Source organism: Trachypithecus francoisi, unplaced genomic scaffold (assembly GCF_009764315.1).
Source record: "Trachypithecus francoisi isolate TF-2019V2 unplaced genomic scaffold, Tfra_2.0 Lachesis_group5, whole genome shotgun sequence".
Classification (NCBI taxonomy): domain Eukaryota; kingdom Metazoa; phylum Chordata; class Mammalia; order Primates; family Cercopithecidae; genus Trachypithecus; species Trachypithecus francoisi.
In genome coordinates this window covers 54,636,292-54,658,412 of record NW_022681470.1, presented here as the reverse complement: position 1 = coordinate 54,658,412, position 22,121 = coordinate 54,636,292, and the positions used below count along the sequence as shown (strand labels likewise).

Below are 22,121 nucleotides of genomic sequence, written 5' to 3'. Positions count from 1 at the left end.
ATGTGGCAATTGAATACAACAAATGAAAATAAGTCATGAAAAGGTAAATCCAAGTAATTTTATCCTAGATTACCAGAATTTAATCTCATTATGCTGTTTGTATTTTTTCATTAGTATAACAAGTTGTAAATGTACTGTGCTGCCTCTTTAAGTGTTCAAAATTAATTTCAACAGCGTGTGTTTAACATAAAGTTAACTATGTTTGCATCAAATAAATGTTTATTAATGAAAGCTATTTATCATACAAGAAACAGCAAAGATAAGTCATCATACAGAGGTGTACACTAGAGGTGACATATGTAAAAGTGCATGCAGAGATTTCTGTTTAAAAAGGAAGTAATAAACAATAATACTAAAATTACTGGGGTTTGATCCCTATACTCTTAAATGGGTGATAGCTTTTCTTTGAATTTACAGTTGGAAAATGCCATTAACAGGACTAATACACATTAGCAAGCAGGTGAAATGAATGTTTTGGACTTTATTTTACAACTATTTGTGCTTGACAAATGTGTGAAATTTTTTTCAATAATAATTTTTTTCAAATATGGGGTGGGCATATTACTGCCAGGTTGCTCTGGTTTTGTACATGGTTTATCTAACTTTGTTTAAACCACATAATTTCAGGCCTTCAGTTGTGTTAGACACCATAAAGAACACAAGTTTCGTTAACATTCAGTAAATGACATTTAAGTCTCTCTCTCTCTCTCTTTTTTTTTTTTTTTGGCTCAATAAATTTTTTAATGTATGATTATCATAACCTAATAGTGTCTTTGTCTTCACTGCAGTGGATTTCCGATCAAACTTTTCCCCTTCTTTTAATACTTTAGGGAATTTTCAAACGTCGGGATGTTTGGCTGTAATGCCCCAAGATTTGTTCTCCCTGAAAAAAATCATAGTGACAATTTATTAACTACAGAGCAACTTGGCTTTTAGGGGTCTGCAATTTCTATTTAGATTTACAAATATCCATTTGTGCTCAATAGACCTAACATGAAATCTTAATCATATTTAAGGTTTCTTTCCATGCAATTACTTTATATGCTAGTTAGCCTTTTTATTCTAAAAATTGGACTGAGTCAAATCAGTGGGGCATTACTTTTATTATAAGCAAATATATTCAAAGGTATTTCTAGGTTGAATTACATTGCATGTGCAACAATGTGTAACATTTCATATGAATCAGAAGCTTGGAAATCTAAAAACTATTTGTATGTTTAAATATTTCTAAAAATTTTGTATTACCATTTGAATAGCTTTTATATAGATGCTGGAACACATTAGTACGGTTAAAACTTAAATAAAACTGATGGGAAAGAAAACTCCTTAGATTCAAAACGGTTTATTCACACAAATTTAATAGGATATATCACAATTGTTTGGTCCATAAATATTTAGGGGAAATAGTTTCTATACAATGCATTTATCAATAAACAAAGAAACATGGACAATTTTGCTAGACCACTTACTGTACTATAAACACGAAGCTCAATATATAAGATTATTGAATTTATCAACTATATTTGAAAGAGTGCACAACTGCTTTCTATGACATGTTTGTCCCCTCTAACAGGATACACCATAAAAAGAGTTTCAGAAATAAGAGGTAAAACAGTACAAAACTAGTGAGGTGTCAAAAGGGCTTAAAACAGTTAATTTAACAAACAACACATATATCCTGATTTTTCACAAACTTACTTCCAAGTTATATCATAAGGCACATAGGAGAACTGAGTTATAATTAGTCTACTTAATAAAGTAGATCTATAGTACCATATATTGTTCTGTCAAAGAACAAAATTTATAAGTGTCAATATTTTACCTGTAAAAGTGTATTAATAAGATCTCAGCCTTACCAAGGTTGTTTGGTCTGGTTAGTGGTAAATGCCCAAAATGTAATAGAAATATGAAAAGTCAAGATTTAAGCTCCATATAAGATGATAACCATACTTGCTAAATATATAATGGCAATCACACCTTTCTTCTGTTACAGTGTTAACTTATCTTCCATCATCTTTTTTTAAAAAATAAGCTACTTTCTGTGCTAATTTTCTAAAGACCCTGAGCAAAAGTTACAATAATGCACTTTAATGTGGGCAGTGAACTGTCAATATGTAACCACACATTTATACAGCCAGAAGGACACCTTTAAAATCTATTAAATAGCCACTTCGACCACCAAAGGAGATTTAAGGGGTCCAAAAAGTGGAGAATCTGTGCAAAGTTATTCTTAACAATCCACTAAAGCAAGACATATATCTTGACTTCTTTTTTATTTTTTTTTTAGGAAATCCACAATCTAATTGGTATTTAACTACAACAGAAGCATAATAGATGAACATTCACCACTGCCCAGACCGTTAAGATTTTAGCTTAAATTAAAAGAAAAAAAATACTACTGTAAACTAGGAAATATATTCAGATCAGCATCCACAAGGCTTCTGAGTTTATCTACTTTAAGACTAATAACTTCAAATCTCTACTATCAGAAAAATTATTTTCAATACATAAGTCAACCTATGTCAAAATAAAATAAAACAAAACAAAACCAATTGTTGGTATAAGTCTACCAGGCTGGGTATTTTAAACATTATTCATAAAGAATGCCAGATACAATATCATGGTACAGCTGAAGCCAATTAATAGAGCTATTAATTAAATTATACTGATTTTTTTACTTCTTAAAACATTATATTTTGCTTATTTCCATTTTCCCTGGAAAAAAAGTAACTTAGAAAGAATGGTTTTCGAGCTATTGATTTTAGCTTTAGGAGGTTAAAATTATGGAATGTCAAAATCTATACGGAATTTTCATGGATACACAGGGAGATTAAGTATTTTTCAAATGTTGAAAAATAAATAGTCAAGTAAAAAGTTTTTAGAGTTGTACGTCCCTAAGAGAAGGAAAAGTCACATTCCTGTAATAGATTTCTCACCTAATTAATCATTACTATTTTAAATGTCTGTAGTTAATGCTTTTATTTCATCATATTCCTCACTTGAATTAGCAGTTCAGGTAAGAAATAGAAACACTAAAAACAAGTTTTCAATTTTAAGATTTAAAAAATGTAACGTTTTCAAAACTCCATAATCACACATACAATTGCAAGATTTAAAAAGTAACTAATTAATTATCTGGTTCTTTATTAACCTAATCATTTAACTGGGAATATGATTATTTGCCCATAATAATACCACTCTTTTTTTTTCTTCGAGATTCTGGAAATAAGTAACATACAATTTTAAGAGGCACTTGCTAGAATTATTCAAAAACTCTCCTTACCAACTGAAAGACCTAATTAATAAAAAAAAAAAATCCAAGTACACTTTGTAGACAAAATATATTCACTTAAAGGAGACAATACTGTAAACTCATTAGCCAAGTGGCTGCAGATGCTACACACCAAGCTGTTATTTTTATTCCCCAAATATCTTGTGGGTTAGAAGAAAAAAAAAAGTCTTGTAAATAATAAAATAATAATAATTAGAATAATAATAAAAAGAAGAGGAAGAATTTAAAAAAAAAAAAAACAACCAATGTTAGAAAAGGTTCGTTAAGGTAGTTTGTGAGGGGCTTCCGGATTCGTGGCTGTCCATGTTAGAGGTCACGGATGTCACTACAGTGATAGTGGGATTGGTCAGGTCTGTTAAAGTGGTCGCAGTGCCGGGTGGAGTGAGAGCTCCGCTGTCTGCTGAGGGCGGGGCCGGAAGCGACGTGCCATCAGCTTTATCAACACCCCCATTCTCCTGCCGCAAAAGGTTCCTTCTGAATTTGGCTCGTGCGTTTTGGAACCAAACCTGCAAACCAATCCCAATTGATTTCTTTACCGATGTTCATTTTTATATTTCTTTTCTTTCTCTCTTTTTCTTTTTCTTTCTTCTTTTTTTTGGATATATGTTTCTCCTTTTAAATATAATTGTTTGTTTTTCTTAGGAGGAAAGGGGCTTTTTTTCCTTTCTTTTAAAACAAAGTTATTCAAGTAACACTACGGATTTATTCTCTCTCAACTGCACTTATTCCATCCTGCAGCATTAACAAGTGCCACTTGGAACAACTGATGCTTAAGCGGATATACCATGGAAATGAACACATGGTGATAAAAAGGGGGAAATACACGATGATTCCTCAACTGTTATAATAACTATTGAGAAGGGGCAGGGCCATTGAAAGTATGGCAAAGTAAGAATCACTCATATGAAATGGACATCACTGAAACAGACTTCAGGCCATTCGTGAGCCCAAAACACGGTATATATTCTTCACACAGAAAAAAACTCCCAGGGTCACAGACCTCAAACAGCCTGAAACTGTTTAGCAGAATTTAAAATGCCTGCTATTTGTCACCAAGAAGTGAGAGAAGATCACAGGTGACTTACAGCAACCTATTATAATTTCATTACTTATATGTTTTTACCATGATGAGTTTAGGAAATCAATTGGACAGCAGAACTAACTTCCAGTATTTTGTTTTTAATTCTGGTTTGTTAAGGCAGGAAAATACTTGCTCCAATTGGTTGCTGAAACACTAACCATACTTTTGGCTTTTCAGGAGTGGAAAAAAGGTTCCACCTGAATTTGGAAGGTGAGTGAGGCTGCCAAAAGTTTGCCGAGTTAACACAGTGCCAACAGGTCCCTCTCAAGTCTGTTCACTGAGCATAATATTAATGGAAATCTATAGAGCCACGGCTTGTGCAAATAACATCACTCACATTTGCACAGCAGTGAGTCAAGCTGTGCTGTCTTTGGAGGGCCCATCTCCGCATAGGTAGAGAGAATGTGGCTGTATTTAAAAAGACACTGGGTCTCTGTTTGGGAACCCTCCAGGAAGCCCCTGCAAAATCTCAGAACATCCTCTAGGGAGATAGCTAAGATAAACTAGTAAGAAGCAATACAGGAAATAACTGCATCACTCCAACCAGGGAAGAGCACTATTTTTACTGGCAAGGGGAAGGGATATGTATGCACAGTCAATGATGCACGTGTCTTACCTGCAAAACTCTTTTGGTCAGGCCTGTTTTCTGGGCAAGCTGCTTGAGGTCCTTGGCATCCGGATTGTGGTTGATGGCAAAGTAGGATTTCATGGTCCGGAGCTGGTGATGCTTGAAAGAGGTTCGCATGCGCTTGGTCTTCTGTGAGGGTGGATAAGGCTGCTGGTCCCGGTCCAAGTGGTCTGCCTCATTCTCATTACAACCTGTTGCAGCAACAGTGAACAAACAACTACTCAGTGGAAATTCTTGCATTAGCTGACATGATGGCAGGCTGTATGACACTGCTATGGTAATAAAGCAGCAGTGAAAAATGCTGTCAACCCAATTATGAGTAGTATCTAGACAAAAAGAAAGAAGATAATTGCTAAAATAAGCTGAACTTCTCTGTTAATGCAGATACAACCAAAGTTTATGCAATAGAAAAATATTGGTTAAATCCTCTCTTTTGCTTAATGGTTGCTAGAAGAATTTGAGAATATGAACAAACCCTAAGTAGTAAAGTGGGAGTGAGAGAGACCTACAAGAGTGAGAAGAAGAAACCCTTTTCCAAATACTTATTTGTACCAGCTTCCCATTGCCCGCACTCACAGTGTTTTCAGACTCTACCTTTTGTCTGTATTTCTGGAATGAGACACACTGTCTGAAGGTACTGCTTTTTGTCATGAGACGTAGAGAAACAAGTCTTTCCACTGTCTCAAGTCTGAAAGTTTCTGAGAGCCCGCCAACTAAGGAAGCATCTAGGTCAGTTCTAGTGGTTAGCCTTTTCTCATATTCCTAGAACTCTCAGTCAGGAAAAAGTTAGAAAAGGCTGAAAAAGGAGGAGAAGTTAGAAATGTAAAATTTGTGAATTTCTTATATAAACATAAGAATATTATTTGTTTCAGCTTTTAGCTATGACTGGTTAACGCAGAGCTATACCAGAAAGAAAATATTTTTCCCCTGGAGTGATTTTAATAAATATTTCTGAAAGAGAATGAGCCCAGACTTCCCTTCACACGGTTCATGCCTGAAGCGCTCCCCACAGCTCACAGTTGAGAGACACTGATGGTGCTTATTTCTAGGCTCAGATCTTAGTCCCTTTTGCTCCAGATGTGTGTGAGTGGGATGTGAGCTGTGCCCCTGGCTGGCCTGGCAGAGAGAGGGAGGCATTTTCTCTCCCCTTACAAAGACTTTCTCAGCACCAAGGGCAAAACAACCCAGTCTTTGAAACCAGCCAGAAAGTCATTATCCCCAGGATGTAAAGCTGCACATTTAAAGGGTCATTTCCAAGAATCTACTGGCTCTGCATAGGAAATACAATTGTAAAATGAAAACATTTTGTGAAATATTTACACAACCAACTTCAGCCAACTTCACACATTAAAATACATGGCAATTTTTTTTCTTTAAATTCTTCCTTCAGATAGTTATATAAATTTAGATCGAATCATCCTGCCTTGTACTGCTTTATAATAGAAAATCTAAAACCAACCTGATCGTGTCATTCCAGGGAGAAAGAAACCTGAATCTTAAAAAAGGGAGGCATCCCTTAATATTAGCTCTTCCAATCTGCTTAATAAAATGTTATCTGCCTGGTAGGCTCTGTTTATAATTACTTTTTAAAAACTATTCAGCAAATCAGCATATTTACAGAAATACAAAAGTTTTGTAGTCATCAACCAAGAAGTCAGCCACCTATAAAACTCACTTAATAAGAAATTCCTCCTAATGTGAAAAGACTAGATACAAACAAATGTCTCCTTTGTTTGTATTTCCATAAGACGCATAAGTAAGAGGACACACTTGGCAAAAGAACAGGTGAGTCCATTGAGGGAGATGACTGTACCATATTCACCTTTGGACTGATTCCCTGAGTCAAACACAGGGGCAGGAGCTCAAGAAGCATTCAGTCAAGACTTTGGGCCTTTTGTTCATCAGTAAATTACAAGTGGGTATTAATGCAAAATTAAATCAACTTGAAATAGAATCCAAGTCAGATATACACATTTGAATGTAAAACGTAGGCTTCTTAAACTCCACCAGAAAGAGTACCATACGTCCAGAGATAACAGAAAGAGTATGCATTACATTTTATCCCATTTTGGCCCAGTGGGGATATGTCAAGTTCAAATATTCGACAGAATTGCACTTTCATATCCTCAAATGGATGAAACAGCATCTCTATGACCTACTATAAAACTATACTTATCTCCAGTAAACTGAGCCATATTTCATAACCAGATTATAAATATACCCACAAAAAATAGTCAAAGAGGCACACGTTAGTCATCGAAGGGTTCTTCAAGTAATATTTCTTTCCTATCATATGTAACATGTAACCTTTCCTGAACAACACATCAAATTGAATTTTACACTTGGGACAGAAGACTTGGTGTTTAAATAATGCCCTTGGCCATCTTTCCCCCATTCCACACCAGGGTAATATATACAAATGAATATGATTCCCAACATGACTATATAATCATTAGTTCTTAAAATGAAATTTATGAAAAATAATTATAGTAAAATTTAATGAAATTGCTTCCCTGAAAATGCCTTCTATATCCATTATTGCTGATTAAAAATTCAGCAGAGCCTTTCAGTGTGTTTTAAATATAGTTATAGGCCCCATTTCCACACAAAATACATAATCCAATGTGTAAGGAGATAGCTTGTTGGGTCTTTATTAAACAGATATTACTAGATATGATTTTCCTGTGACGGGTTATCTCATATTATGCAACTTAATCGAGAAACCTATTTCTTCTACAGAGTAACAGTACATTATCTGTTATTATTTATGTTTAACTACACATGCATTATATAACTTGCAAATGACTGTTTCTCCAAGGCCTGTTTCTATAGCTATAGGGGATTTCCCCACTCCCCGAATTATGAGATGAAATGATAACTCTTAAAATTGTCTTAAATATCTACCTGTAAGTTCACATATAGTATTATAAAGTTAATGAGAATATCTAAATATTTTATTTCCAGTCACTTACGTGGTCACCCATCCTAAAGTGAGTGTCTGCTGTGAAGGTATGTAACCTTCTGAGAATTAACTGATCCCTGGAAGACCACTAGGGGTCAGTGCCAGGCTAATTTAACCACCAGGAACCCTTAAAAGTTTGGATAGGAAGAAAGGACTTAAGGAAAGGATATTTTGAGAAGTGGCCAAAGTTTAATCTCTCAATTAATGTTTAAATTACACAAATAGGAGCTTCCTATCCTAAACTAAATCTTCTTCTCCTCCCTAGAGGGCTTTATTTCAAGTTACAATTTCAGGTAAACTTTCCATGTCTCTTTCTAAAATATTTGCCTGATTAATTTGCACAGAGGTATAAACGAAACTAGGGACATTCTCATTAAAAGGCATTTGCCCTATGGCAAGCACTAGCTGGCCTTTGCCAAGTTTCGCATCTTCTCTGAGACTCTTTGAATCACAAACATGTTTTCTGCACATTTTGAAAACATATTATTATGGAAATTATACTTAGTTTAGTATCAACCTTACCCTTTATGAGACTTGTTTACATTTAATGTTTACATTTAATGAGAGATGGCAAGATAAAATCCAAAGAAGGCTAAAACAATGAGTTAAACTGGATTTTATTTTTTACATGTTAACATGTGTTTAATTTGCTGAAGGGTTTCTTTCCCCAGTTTTGTAACAAAGTGGCATCAGATTCACAAGCACTGTTTTAAATGATGGCCTGATTTCTGGTCAGGAATCTTCAAACCAATTCCCATAGATAATTTTAACCTGATCTTTAACATACATATACTATTTACTAGTGTCTCTGGGAAAAGTCCAGAAAGGATGGAGTAGATGTTAATTAAGAGGCATCCAGTTTGTAGTGGTGCAAGGTACGAACTCTTCGGGCTAAGGGAGCCTCAGCAATTTTTCCCTCCTTTGGGAGCAAGACAAAAGTGACCTTCTCCACAACAACTTGTAGCAGCATTAATTTGCAAGCCAAAGACCTAAGGGGCTCCATAGGATTCTTTCATTCTTCTTAAAAATAAATTTGTACACTCTAGTTATTTTCAGAGAAGTAAAATAATCTAAATGCTACTGTTCTTAAAGCTCCTTGGATCTAACATGAAGTAAGATCCAAGGCAAAATCAAATTTAGCTAATTAGATTAAATAAAGAATAAAGAAGTCAGGCTTGCCTACTGTTTGGCTAGAAATCTTCACCCTTCTGGACTTTATCTGGGCTGAGAGATCCCATCTTTCCAAAAAAATCTCGCTAGTTGTGTATGAGTGGCTCTCTCTCTCTCTCTCTCTCTCTCTCTCTCTCTCTCTCTCTCTCGCTCTCTCTCTCTCTCTCTCTGTCTCCCCCCTCTCATTAGGGCATTAGGGCCTTGGTGAGTGGCTTGAGATTCCAATGTCATCTTCTATTAATAAAGAACAATTAGTGCCCTGCCTGCCCTGCCCTGGGGACCACGCATCAAAGAAGATGAAGTAAGCATGCTGGGCAAAGTGGCCCCTAACCAAATCTCCCGCCCCAGCACAGCAGGGGCCAGTGTGAGGGCACAGCCACTACTGAGGGTTGCCAAAACCTGGGGCTTCGCCCGCTGCCCTCATACAGATTGACCGACCCTGGTGAGATTTGCAGTGAGCCGGCAGGTCCTTTTCTTTTCATCCAGCAACCCTGGTATGAACCCCCTAGGGACAAGTGCTACGGCACAGTGTTCCCCATTGCTCCCCATTCTCCCGGCAAGGCCACCTGCTATGCTTGCCCATAAAGGATTCTCCTCTTCTGTTAGATTATGCGGTATAGAATCCCAGGAGAGAGCCTAGCAGAGGTCTGAGAGAGCAACCACTCATCCTGTGTGGGTTCTCCTGAAAACTCTAAACTCAGAGCAGGACCCTTAGCTCCACATTCACAGTGGCTGTGTGATCTTGGGCAAATCACTTAACTGGCTGGACACTGTTCTTTACGTTGACTAGCAATGTCAGGCACCATACCAGGCCCTGTGAACTGGAAGAGAAAAACAGGCAAAATCCTGTGCTCTGGGGTGCCTATGCGTGGATCTGGGGGCATTCGTAGTAATAGAGTGGGGTTGCCATAATACGGTCCTCAACGTTCCTTCCAACAGAATGGTCTCCCCTGTCCTGAGCATCAGTCTGCTGAGATCCTCAGCCAGGTCTGGGCCAGGGCACTGAAAGCCAAAGCAGTTAAGTTCCTTAGGCTCCCCAAAAGTTAGCCAGGGCTTTCTAATACCTCTTTTTTTCCAGTGATTGGGACTCACAAAAAGAGCTTCTGTTCTGCTCAGAGTTAGAGTATCATCTGCAGAGTGGATCACCATCCTCACCTGGAGGATGGGAAGTGGGGGCCAGCTACCAACAATGGGAAATTGATGCATGTGAGATTGACACATGATAGGCGTGTCCCCCAAAGCAAGGAAGAATGTGTTCTTGACTTGTTGCCTGCGGGTTGTTTTTAATGACGAGAGAAGGTGATTTAGTATAGATGAATGGTCTGAGATACCATTAAGCTTCCTCAGGGGGCCTGACCTGAAGGTTCTTTCAGTTGGCCAGGGGTGTGGATGTCTGGATGGTCTATCACACCGGGAATGAGACGGCTGGATGAATATCCTGACTTAGGAAAGACACAGGCTAGCTCAGCTGTGGAGAGTGATTCCCACCCCTACAACTGCTTTTTGCCAAGATCAGGGATTAGGTTTTTCAACACTCTTGCCAACCGTGTTCCTGATTAACTTTGGGCTGGTGACCACAGCCTCTGACCCCTCTAGACAGACTGGGGTTGGGATCTGAAGACTTTTTTTTCTTCAGTATTTAGGAAACCTCCTCCAGGATCTATAATTTGGCCTCCACAAAGAAATTGCCCTGGGGCTGTTTTGCTCCAACTGAGTGCCAGAAACTAATGGGCTCATTAACTAACCGGCAACAACGTTTTGGCTCTGCCTGTTTGGGGGAAGTCACTACAGCCCCATAGTTATGGATGTGTTTTTTGCCACAACCTAAATAAAGTGTTGCCTCTCCCTCCCCTCCCTCCTCCTCCCTCTCTCCCTTCCTTCAGAGTGACAGGGGGTTGTGGTGAGAACAGAGGCATCGGGCAAAACACACTCTTGCAGCAAGACTTTGGACGGGGAAGGAGCTCTAAGAATTTTCCTCAGCGAGGCCGGGGCTGCGCCGGGGGTGAGGATTGGGGGCACACCTGAGTTGTAATTGACGATGTCCACTCCCAGCGCTGGGCTCTTCCGCTTCCGGGGCCGCCCCTTCTGTACGGTGCCGGTACCATTGAAGTAAGGCAGGGCCAGGCCGCCGCTCTTGGCCGCCAGCTCCGTGTAGCTCAGCTGCGGTGGATACTCTCCTTGCAAGAGGGTCTCGAAGTGGGCGCGGCAGTACACCAGGCTGTCCTTCATGCCGAAATGGTCGCCCGTGGTCAGAGTCTTGTTGCAAGTGGAGCAGGTGAAGCAGCTCAGGTGGTAGACTGAGTCTCGGGCGCGCATGACCATCTCCGAGGCGGAAATGCCAAGGTGGCAGCGGGCACATCTCTGCACAGAGAACCTTCTGGAAGGAAACAGTTAAGTCAGGTTGCTAGTTGAAGCAAGGCAGAGCCATCTCCCACCCGCGACACCTGGGCTTGGTCTGCAGTGGCCTCAGACTGGGACCTGGTAGGGTTCCGGGAGGACAGGACAGTGGGCATTAATTTTATTTGACTTTTCTGATAAACCAAGACAGAGGATCTTTACATTAAAGTCAGAAGAATCGGGCAACTAAGTCTTAGTTTTCTTCTCTGTAAAGTGAACATTAAAACAAATTTTTAAAAAAATTAAAAAGCAAACCACTAGTTAGAACGATCTAACTCACAGTACTAGAATATTAAATTGCCATGCCAAGTGAAAACAGTTAATCAATTACAAAATATTCTATGAATGAAGGAAGATATAATTATTCCTGGATGTGCGAGTGTGCGGGAAAACATGCCGACACAGTCCTGGAAAATGACGATTTTGTAGAGGAAAGGTTATTATTTTTTTAACCACTTATCTTGTTTGGGCTGAGAGCGGAGCTAGGTCACCTGCACATAGTTCTGTCTTTCCCAATCCAGAAATATAACTGAGAAGAATCAATAAAGACGCCTGCTGCTGACTTTTCTCTCCAATCTGGCGGACATGGCTGTAACTAGCGATAAAAGGACCTCGGAACCGAGTGACTTGGGTTTTGGCAATGGCATTTATTCCTTTTCATAGTCATTTACAGAGTCTCCTGCCACCTGCGAAAACCTAACACTCTGTTGCTGCTGCCCGAGCCACTAGTTCAGTTTCAAGGCGCAGAACTTGCCCAATTCGTAGCAAGCGGAAAACAAAAACCCAGTAAAGTCTCAGTCGACGGAGACCACATCCATTTACTCTTCCCCAGATTTCCCCAAGTTCCTCCAGCCAAGCTGAGAAGTGATGGGAGCGCGTGGTATTCCCTGATAAAGCTCTAGACCTTGAATGTCCCTCCCACCCACCCTCACCGTCGGTCAGGGAGATTGCAGCTTGAAGGCATATGCAGTGGGCTTCCCTGGTCTTCGAAATGATAACCGCACTTGGAATGGGGCAAAAGGTGGGAGACGGAGAGGGGATTCCGAGCTCAGGCAGATAACCCCGCCAGGTGTACTTGGGCGGGCATAAGAAGTGGGGGTGTAGGGGAGTACCTGTAGTAATCCTCCTTGCAGTAAATGCTACCGTCCTTGGCAAAGCAGGTGAGCTCGGACTCGAGGGCCAGCTTACATTCACAGCACTTCAGGCATCTCAGATGCCACTGTTTGTCCACAGCCAGCAGGTAGTACCTGTCCGAGATCTTGCCCCCGCAGCCGGCGCACAGGGCGGGCTTCTCCGGGCTAAGCGGGGGCATGCCCTGCAAAGAAAGCACACCGCAAGGCTGAGGAGGGCGCGCGGTGTCGCCGCACGACGCGGGGTTCTCCCCTAGGAAGACCGAGCCCAGGGCGTGCAGGGAGCGCGGCAGGGGCCAGGGTCCACTGCACAAAGGCAAAAGTCGGGAAAACATTTGTGATTTATCTCTTTACCGCTCGCTCGCTTTCTTCCGTATCCGCCTAAACCGGCATTCGCGTCCTCCCGGGACTATTAGCCTAAAGACATCCCCGCCATCAGAAGCCTCGCTTAAAAAGGACTGGGAGAATATTGACTATAGTTTGGTGATCGTTTCCGAATTCAAATAAATACAAGCTAAAAATTGTGGCTTTCGACGCACACAAAATAAAACAATGGAAATGATTGGGGAGTGAAATGGAAATTTCAACGAGCACAGGTTATTTTAAACAAAAAATATTACAGTTTGATTTCTCTAAATTCTTATAAGCAGCACTGAAATCAAAAGCAAAGGGGAGATTATTGGACCTGTGCTCATAACTTGGTCGACTTTGTTTTGATTGAGATATATTTGACAGACCCCGCTGTTCCCTAATTTTCAGGACTATTGGTCCCGTTCCCAATAACGGACCCGAAAGAGGGTCCGTTGTCCAGCCCACTCTATACAGTCCCCTCTTTCCCTAGCATCACCAGGCGTACTGAGACCTTTGTCTTGAAAATCTGTTTAGTGCCCAAGTTACGCTTCCCTTCTGGGTCCCACTGACCGGACTGAGGATGCCCCAGTGGCCCCACCTTGAGGAGCCCAGCCCCACTGCAAAATTTGGGTTTGGGTTGCTACTATTTGTTTTTAAACGTGATGACCAGAAAAACAGAAAAGGAGTTAACCTCCGGACATTTCCCTCACGACTAGCAGAAATGGGTTGAACTTCCCCATGAAATTTCAGCGGGCCTGAAAAAGTAAAGTTTAGCCCTTTACTCCGACCAGGGGCCCTGGCACTGAATGAGTGTTACAAATATAGACACGTTCACCAGTTGGGATACTTGCCCGGACCCAAAACCCAGCTGACAGGGCTAGAGCAGTCTCCTGATTAGTTTGGGCTACAAGTTCTACTGTGGTACCAAAGGATCTACACAGCTATGTTTGGCTGAAATCATTTCCGGAGACTTCTGTAGTTCCCCCTCTCCAGTTAGTAATCGGGAAAGGGAAGCACTTAGATAAGTAATTGGTTTTCTTTATTAGGAGGACATAACTTTATCATTATGGATAGTAGAAACAGTGGTAGTTGATTAGCTTGTTTAAGGGTTGGTTATAAAGTTCATGCGTTTCGACTGGGTGCCGCGCTCCTCCATATGTTTTATTTGATTTCCCCCTACACATGACACCCGCCCGGTCCCTGCGCTAAACGTAGTGCTGTCTCGTTAGAGAGACTGAGTCAGGATGCTAGAAACCCTGAGACTCTCTCCGTTAGGGGTCCCAAGACCAGAGCGTCTAGAGAACTGGAAATGACCCAGTCGCATCCGAATCTGCTCCAAAGGTCCGGTCATCAGGGCCAGAGACTAAGGCCACCTGGGCTCCTGCTTGGGTCGGACGCCTGGGCAGCGCTCTGTCCTCTTATAGCTTGAGCCCAGCTTGCCCTCGGAGCTGCGGATCCTCGCCGGGGAGACTCCCGCCCCGGAATCAAGGGAATCTTGAGGTCTGTAGAAGATAATGCCACCTCCCCACTCCACCTCCTCCCAGCTCCTCTCTCTGCTCTTTCGGAATCAGCTGCAACAGAGGACAGCCAACTAATGCAGACATTTCAATTCAGAAAAACGACCAATTCTTAGCCCTGCAGACCTAGGTGGACGGGAGAAAACCCACCCGCCAGCCTGAAGCGGACGTCTCTACGACCCGCCGCCCCCGATCTCCTCCGGCCAGGGAATCGGCTTGGCTTAACAGAGGGCGCAGGGGTGCCCGGCTACCGCCGCGGGGGAGCCCTTCCTTACCGCGTCGCGGCCGTTGAGCTGGGCGCCTTTGGCCAGACGGGCCTCAGTCTTGGATCTGCGCTCCATCTCCTCCATGATGCCTTGGATGTGGCCTCCGGAGATCCCGTGGAAGAGCATGGCTGGGGGGCGGAAAGGACACGAGTTGTCTTCTGCTCGGCACCCCACTATTTCCATATACACACGCCCGGGGCTTTCAGCTCATCCGAATGAAGGAGGCAAGGGACTCGAGAGCGCTGCGCTGTGGGAGCGCAGAGAGGCTCGGGGATGGAGGGAAAGAGGGAGAGAGAGGAGGAGAAGAAAGAGACGGAGTGGAAATCGGTCTGCTGGGGGAGCCTAGGGGAAGCAAAAAGAAGTGGGAAGAGTGGTGGGGGGAAGCCTCAGCGGCTCCCTGAAGGAGATGTGCAGAAAACAAACAATTCGGGTGGGGGGAAAAGAGGCATAGAAGGCGAATCTTACTGCTCTGAGAGATCGAGTTACTAATGGGAAACAACTGCAGCGGGGGGAGGAAAACAAAATCTGGTGAAGAAAGAAAATAGTTTTGAACACAAAGAAAGAAAAAGAAGTGCTATTTTCAGCGTTCCCTGACTGCTTGCAAGTTCCCAGTTCCTGTAGGTTGGGTTGGGGACTGCTCCTGCCTGAGCTGTGTCCAATTTGTTAAGAGACTAAAGCCAGCCCATTTTTGATAATTTAGTAGGAGGAGTTCTCTCCCCGGAGCTGCCACGGATTTTTATTCAGACAACAAAGACCTGTCATACTCCTCTCAACCCCCTGGTGATGGGCAAGCAGGACAAACATTACAAAGGGGTGGGGGGATAGAGAGCGGGGAGGCAGGAGGAGGGGGCATTTACCTCCCCACAAAACACACACATACGCGCGCGCGCACACGCACACACACACACACACACACACATCCAAGAGTTCCCAGCAGTCATGTTTTAAAGGGGAAAAGGAGCTCTTGTTGTCCCCGCCCTGGTGCAGGAGGCCTAGAGCCCGCCTATTTGATCCGAGTTCAAGATCAGACCTTGGCTCAGGACCCACAGAATATCAACTTCAAACTTTGGGTTTGCTCCTTGTGGACTTTTTCATCCCCAGCCTGCAGGACTGTTACCAGAAATGCATAAATATTGCGCAGAAATGTAAGCACTTTACTGAAGTGGAGATGATGTTGGCTTCTCTCCTCCCCATCCCATCTTCCTCAATCCACTTTTAAAAGCAGCTGTCTGACAATGCAGGTCTTTGCCTCACCTCCTTGAAGGCTGGAGACCCTACTAGGTGTGGGCTTCATCCAAAGTGGAAAGGGCGTTTGGAGCGTCTACACTTCTCAGGGTTACTTTTGGCAAAACAATTTTCTTTGAGAAAAGCAGAGTGTAGGGGACAGGGCATGGACTTGTACACGTGGGTATGCAATTGAGCCTTGGCCATAGGGCGGCTTATTCTTTTCCCCGGTTCAGGTTTGAAGGAAGGCTGCCGGAGATTGTAATAATGTCTCATTTGAAACTTGCCAATATGGGAAGCGACTTGGGGCCTCCCGGGAGCTTGGCGCCTGCCGCCGCAGGACTGGGCGCTAGCCCCATAGCGTGCTGCTCCCACTACCCTGGCAGGACAGGGGACTTGTAAAACTGGGCGCACCCGCACACTCAGAAGGGTGTGAAGGGGACTCCTTGCCGTGGAGGAGGGGAAGGTGAGAATGGATAAGCAGAATGGCAGACCTGCTCCTCACAAGAGGTGGGATTGTTCTGTCGCCCTCTGTTCCCGGTAGCGGCGGCCCCTCCCCGGCCCCATTAAAAAGTGTCCACAATACTCTGATATTGTCGATTCATTCAAACGGCCACAGGCCCCCTAGGGGCCCGAAGCACTGCGGCAGGAACCAGCGTGGCTTTACCCAGAGAGCAGGACGCGCGGGCCTCTCTCTGCTCCTTTCGTCCGGGTCGTCAGCCTGCGTTCCCCACTACTTCCTGCCGCCTTTCCCAGGACTGCGGTGCCTGTGTCCTGGCACATCCCAGACACCTCAGAAGAGCCGCCCGGCCGCAGACCCACTTCCCTCCGCCCGGGGGAGCCCGACAGGGAACTGTGGCCAAAGCTAGAAAGACCACGGGAGAAAATCCAGGGAGAGATGGAGAAAGGGAGGGAGAGAAGAAAGAAAGAAAAAAGGAAGGGAGAGGATGAGAAGAAGGGAAAGGAAGGAAGGCAGAAATAAAGCGAGGGAGGAAACGGCCCCCTGGTGCAGCAGCCTGACTTCCTGTCCCAAAGCGTTGCCTTCTGAGGCTGCTGGAGTGGCCTCTTCCATGAAACTCAAGACTCTACTGCTTCCCCTCCTTTTTTCTCAGGGTCAAAAATAATGTTATTTGCAGACTGGACTCAGTTTAGGTCCTCCGGGTGCCAGAATGCAGCTCATAAAACACAATTTCACACAAAAAATGAAGCCAATCAAGTGAACTAAGCTGGAGACACCCCCCTCCTCCTTACTTTGGCAGCTATACCTGACAGCAGGGCTGCTATTTACTGTAAGTAATGTAATTAGCCCCTTTGGATGGGAATCAATGAGCTTTTCAAACCCACGTGCACACAAGAAGGGCCCTGAGGAGGGGCTGGGGGCAGCAGTCCTTTCAGAGACAGCAGGTCCTCTCACAAAGGGGCAGATTGCCTTTACACAAGTCAGAGGCTAAACTGACTCAGAGCTGGAGGAGGAGAGGGAGAAAGAGGAGGAGGAGTAGGAGGAGGAGGAGTCTCTGCGAAGTCCACTCAGTCAATTCACCCAAGGAAGCTCCAAGCAAAAAGTAAATACAGGACTTCAACTGACTTTGTCTAGTTTCTGTGCTAAACCCTCTCCCAATGCCCAAATGGGGGTGTTTGAAATTAGGTTTGGTTCTTGTTGCATATTGCCCCTACTCAGCAAAATCAACAACAAAGAACGCAAGAATACCACTGTTACCTTGCAAGAGATAGAACTTTGGAGACTGCATGCAGGGAAAGTTAAACAACTCCAGGAAAAAGCCAGAACTTTACAGAGTCTCCAGGGAAGCCAAACACAGAGGTTTTGTAAGCCCTCCAGTCATCCATTCATTCTTCGATTCCACACATATTTGTTAATCATCTAGGTACAGGCAAGGCAGAACACCTTCTGCAATCAGTTTCCAAGTTGAATCCTAGCTATTGTTGCTCTTATAAAACTCAGGTTATAAGTTCCTGCATTCAGTGGCATTTGCTACTTCCTGTAAAGAAGCAAACTGCCAGGATTCTTCCTTGGCGGCAAATGCAGGAAGTCTGGAGAAAGTTGGGGGTGGGGTGGGGGTCTGCTGGAGTTTGGGAGGTCCTTGTTAGCTCTGCAGAAATAGGTCCCCATGGGTCCAGACCTGCCTCCTCTAATAGTTCCTAAGGAGGAAGCCCATGAAGAATGGGAAGGAATGCCCTCAAATTGGGTGTGTGACCCTGGGTTTTCTACTTTTTGTCTTGGAGCCCCCAAGAGAGATTGCCTAAGAGCTCCCGGCTCCTCATTCTCAAAGGACTTTAAGCACTTTAAATAAAGAGAGCATCTTTGTACTCCTTTCACCTCTCCAGCAGAGGGGCTGAGGCCTGGTGGCTGGTGACAAAAAAAAAAAGAAAAAGAAAAAGAAATGTTCCCCCTTCTCCCAGCTCTAGTCTGAATGGCCCGCAAGTGTTCTATAAAAATTAGAGTGTTCATTTTTTCAGTTCCTGGGCTGAGCCACTTCCTCACTTGATGGGACAGGTGCATGTGGTTCTCTCTAACCTGCATCGGGGATAGGATCTTAAGTCTCCTCTAAATTCAGAGCTCTACCAGGAATAATGGGGCAGGTCCCTTGACCAGCACTGCTCTCCCTCACAATTGAGCACACGCAGTCCACTAAGCTTTCTTTCCTTTCTATTCTGACAGCATCCATCCCGCTACTGTTGCCGCTTTTAGGAAAGTGGACAGCCAGACTATAGTGGAGCATAGTAGATGGAACTGAGAGTTCGAGATCTCAGAATCTCTATAAAGGTCAAGAAGACTGCAGCGCCCTTGTCGCGGGCTCAGGTGGGTCTACCTGGGCAAAGAACCCGAGCCCAGTAGAACTCCCCAGGGGAGAGGAAAAGGAAATTAAACCCACAGGACAGTTAGGGTTGAGAGGGAAGAAGTAACCAACAAATGTGCATCTTTTGAGAGCAAAGGTGACTTAAGGTCTCTTTCTACCTGAATTTTGGAGGCCATGATTCTGTGCCTCTAAGTTTGCCCTTTAAAGAAGGAGGTGTTACCTTTCCTCCAGACCCTGTTAAGCTGGTTAAGGAGCCCCTTTGGTTTGAAAGGCGAGACTCTTAAAACAGTATCCAGCTTCTGGCAGTGTCCTGAGCACCCCAAGGCCCAGTGAAACGTCAGCGTCATCCTGAGGCTCGGAACCATGCGTTCAGTGCCATGCCACCTGTCCCTGGATGCCCGGGCTGCGCTGGATGGAAGGTGAGAGGATGGCCGGGACACGCTGGGGCCTTTCTCCAGACAGTGGAGACTGAAATACTCTATGTGTAAAACTTCCCCCTACACCTAGGTGGGCAGATCTATACTGAGGCTGCTACACGGGCGCACTTCTGATTCAGTCCTACTAGAGGGGCCTCCCTCAAGACAAATGGAAGTGAGCCAAGCAGAGCTGGGACAGGAGGAATTCGGCTGCCTGGAAAGGGGGACCCGAGGCCACGCTCCAGCTGCACACCCTTGCCAGTCTCTCGCTGGGCGGTACTCCCCGGCCAGGCCCTGCCCCTTCGCAGGTTCTCTGCCTACCCTCACCGTTCGTGACAAAAAGCCTCTCGCCGGCTTTTGCTTCCTTCAAACCTCTATCCTCTATAGCCTATGGGCTCTTCTCCCCAAAGGGGACTGCGCCAAGTTTAGAATACAGTGCTTCTGAAATCTGATGCTCTTTTACCTGAGATTTGTTGCGCCGCCTGCCCTCAGCTCCGCAGAAATAAAGGGAGAAGTCCCGCACTGCGTCCACTGAGATCCGGCGCAGAAACTGCTGCGCTAGGTTAGGACTGAACAACAACAAAAGAATGTGGGTGAAGCCAGTTTCCAGTTAACCCCTGCACGGGTGAGAAACGGTATCTTCTCGGCCCCCACTTCCATCCCTTCCAAGAAAGAGACATCCCCAGCAGTTCAGCGGAGGGTCGGGAGCGCGTCCCTTGCACCGCTGACTACTGGAGGATCAGTGGAACCAGGACCTCTGCCTGGCGCCCCGGACCCTGATCCTGAGGAAAGTCGAAGACAGTCAAAGAGAAAGGCAAAAGGAGGAAAACGAAGGTTTCAGGAATCCTATCAGGAGACTGAAAACGAATGTGTGTTTTTGAGCCTACGAAGCGCGGTTTAATTTTTAAGACAAACACACACTCCTCTTCGTTCCACCCAGCGAAGGCGCACACACACGCACACACACTCACATGGCACACGCACTGGCCCAAGGGGCAGAGAACATCACGAGGAACCTGGCACATAACTCACCTGCCTCTAGAGTGGTACCGTTCAGCATTCTTGGAGGAAAAGGAGTGGATCACGCCGTAATGGTGGTTGCACTGGCAGAGAAAAGCCGCGCGTCAGCCGGGCAGTACGGCCCGGCTTCCCCAAGCACCTCCTCCCATCCGGTGGGGCGCGTCCAAACCGCTCCTCACGCGGAGACCTCAGGTAGGGACTCGGCTTGGAGCAAAGCCGGACCTTCCTCTGGTAGGCTCCCAAGACGTCCCTGAAACTCCCGGCCGTCCGAGCGAACTCCGAGGGCAGAAAACTGCTCCGACTAAAACATCTGCATCAGGGTCTTACCTTGAGGTCCAGATGTCAGACGTTTCCCCCACTAGAACTCGGTTCTCGGCGAGGAAAGGCGGGAGGCGGCGGCCAGGGGTGCGAGTCAGTCCTTGCGTCTCGCTGAGGGTCCCTCTATTAATCCAAATAAATAAATAAAGCGCTGGATGAAAATTAATTTCTCCCTTCTCTCTCTCCCCCACCCCGTTGGAGTTGATCTGATTCCCTCACCTCTGACCCTTAGCTCTCTCCACCTGTCTTTTATTTTCTGTTTAATACTTCCAAATCGGGAGGGGGAGGAAGAAGGGGTGGGCAGAGGGCACAGACGCGGGCCAGTGCCCAGAGAAACGCTGTGAGGCTGCGTTCAGCCCTTCCAGCCTCTCAATAATCAGAGGAGGTGTTAATGGAGGACTCCGCGGTAACTGAACCTCATAAAGCCCAGAGCATCTTGAGGCTGGGGCGCAGCAGGGGGGCTGGAGTCTCGCGGCGTGCCCTGGGCTCCCGGCCCCCCAGCCAGCTTTTGCCTCCCTGCAGCTTGTACCTAAAAGATGCTGCCGCCAGCTGGTGCCTGCATAGACGGTGGATGGGCGGTAGCTCCTGCGGGGAAACTAGGCTAAGCCATTGATTGTTCACCCACTGCGTCCCCGCCTTCCCCTCCCGGTCCCTCCTTCACTCTCCGCGCTCCCGGGCTGGGTATCAAGAACCCAACACTCTGGGGAGTATTCTGCGCTCGAAGTCGGCGTTTGCGGCAGGGTCAACAAGAGAGCCGGGGCATCTCTTCCTCCCGGGCCCCGGCTAGGGGATGGGGGTGGTGGTTAACCTTCCGGGAGAAAATCCGCACTTGGTCCCGGGCAGGCAAGGGTTCGAGGGGATGCAGCCAGACCTGGGACGGGGCGGAGGCCACATTACCTGGTGTCAGGTTCCCGAGGGGCTGCGTTGCCCAGCGCGCAGTCAGGCCGCGGGAAAGTGGAGGGAGAACCGGGAAGGTGGGCCTTGGGCCAGTTATTTACCCATTCCCCCACCCGGTGCGCCCCTCACAGTCTGAGATGGGGAGGCGGGGGATTACAGCAAGGCTCCCGCGCGGGTGGGGAGGAGAATATGAGCAGTGAGATTGGCCGCTCCAAGATGCTGGTCCGGGTGATGGTGCCGCCCTGCCTACCCGCCCCTCCTCCACGTGCCACCATAGCTACTCCTTGGCGGTGCGTGGCTTGGGTCCAGGGCGCAGTGGGCGGGGTGGGGGGGCGCCCGCTTGCCTCCAAGCAGCTTGCGAAAACCGCGTGGGATTGCGGCTGCACGTGGGGCACGTGGGGGTGGACGCCGCCTCCACGCCTGCCCCACAAGCTCTGCCATACATTTTAGGGTCGGTAAGGAACAGACCAGGAGCTGGGAACCCGAGCCCCCTGGCTTTCTCTTTTTAACCCAAATCCGGGAATATCGCTCGGAGTACCTCCTACAAGATCTCTCTTCCTACCGAAACATTTGGCTTCGCTAACTAGTCCCACCGGCCCGGTCAGTCCCACCAGTTTACCTTTCAATCTTCCCCAC

At 45.4% G+C, this 22,121-nt stretch overlaps 1 protein-coding gene across 3 annotated transcripts; it reads right to left on the bottom strand.

Annotated features, from left to right (window-relative positions):
• Positions 1-201: 201 nt before the first annotated feature.
• LHX9 (LIM homeobox 9) lies at positions 202-20,331 on the bottom strand. Of its 3 annotated transcripts, XM_033198402.1 has the most exons (6): positions 20,283-20,331; positions 14,804-14,922; positions 12,643-12,845; positions 11,155-11,510; positions 4,990-5,192; positions 1,327-3,798 (listed from the first exon to the last, which is right to left on the bottom strand). In XM_033198402.1, the coding sequence occupies exons 1-6, from the start codon at positions 20,308-20,310 to the stop codon at positions 3,541-3,543; spliced, it is 1,167 nt and encodes a 388-aa protein (XP_033054293.1). In that variant the 5' UTR covers positions 20,311-20,331; the 3' UTR covers positions 1,327-3,540. The 3 variants fall into 3 exon arrangements, with proteins under 3 accessions (XP_033054294.1, XP_033054293.1, XP_033054292.1); XM_033198403.1 differs by lacking the exons at positions 1,327-3,798; positions 20,283-20,331 and adding an exon at positions 202-883 and having other exon boundaries at positions 14,804-15,430; XM_033198401.1 differs by lacking the exon at positions 20,283-20,331 and having other exon boundaries at positions 14,804-15,430.
• Between the last annotated feature and the right edge of the window lie 1,790 nt (positions 20,332-22,121).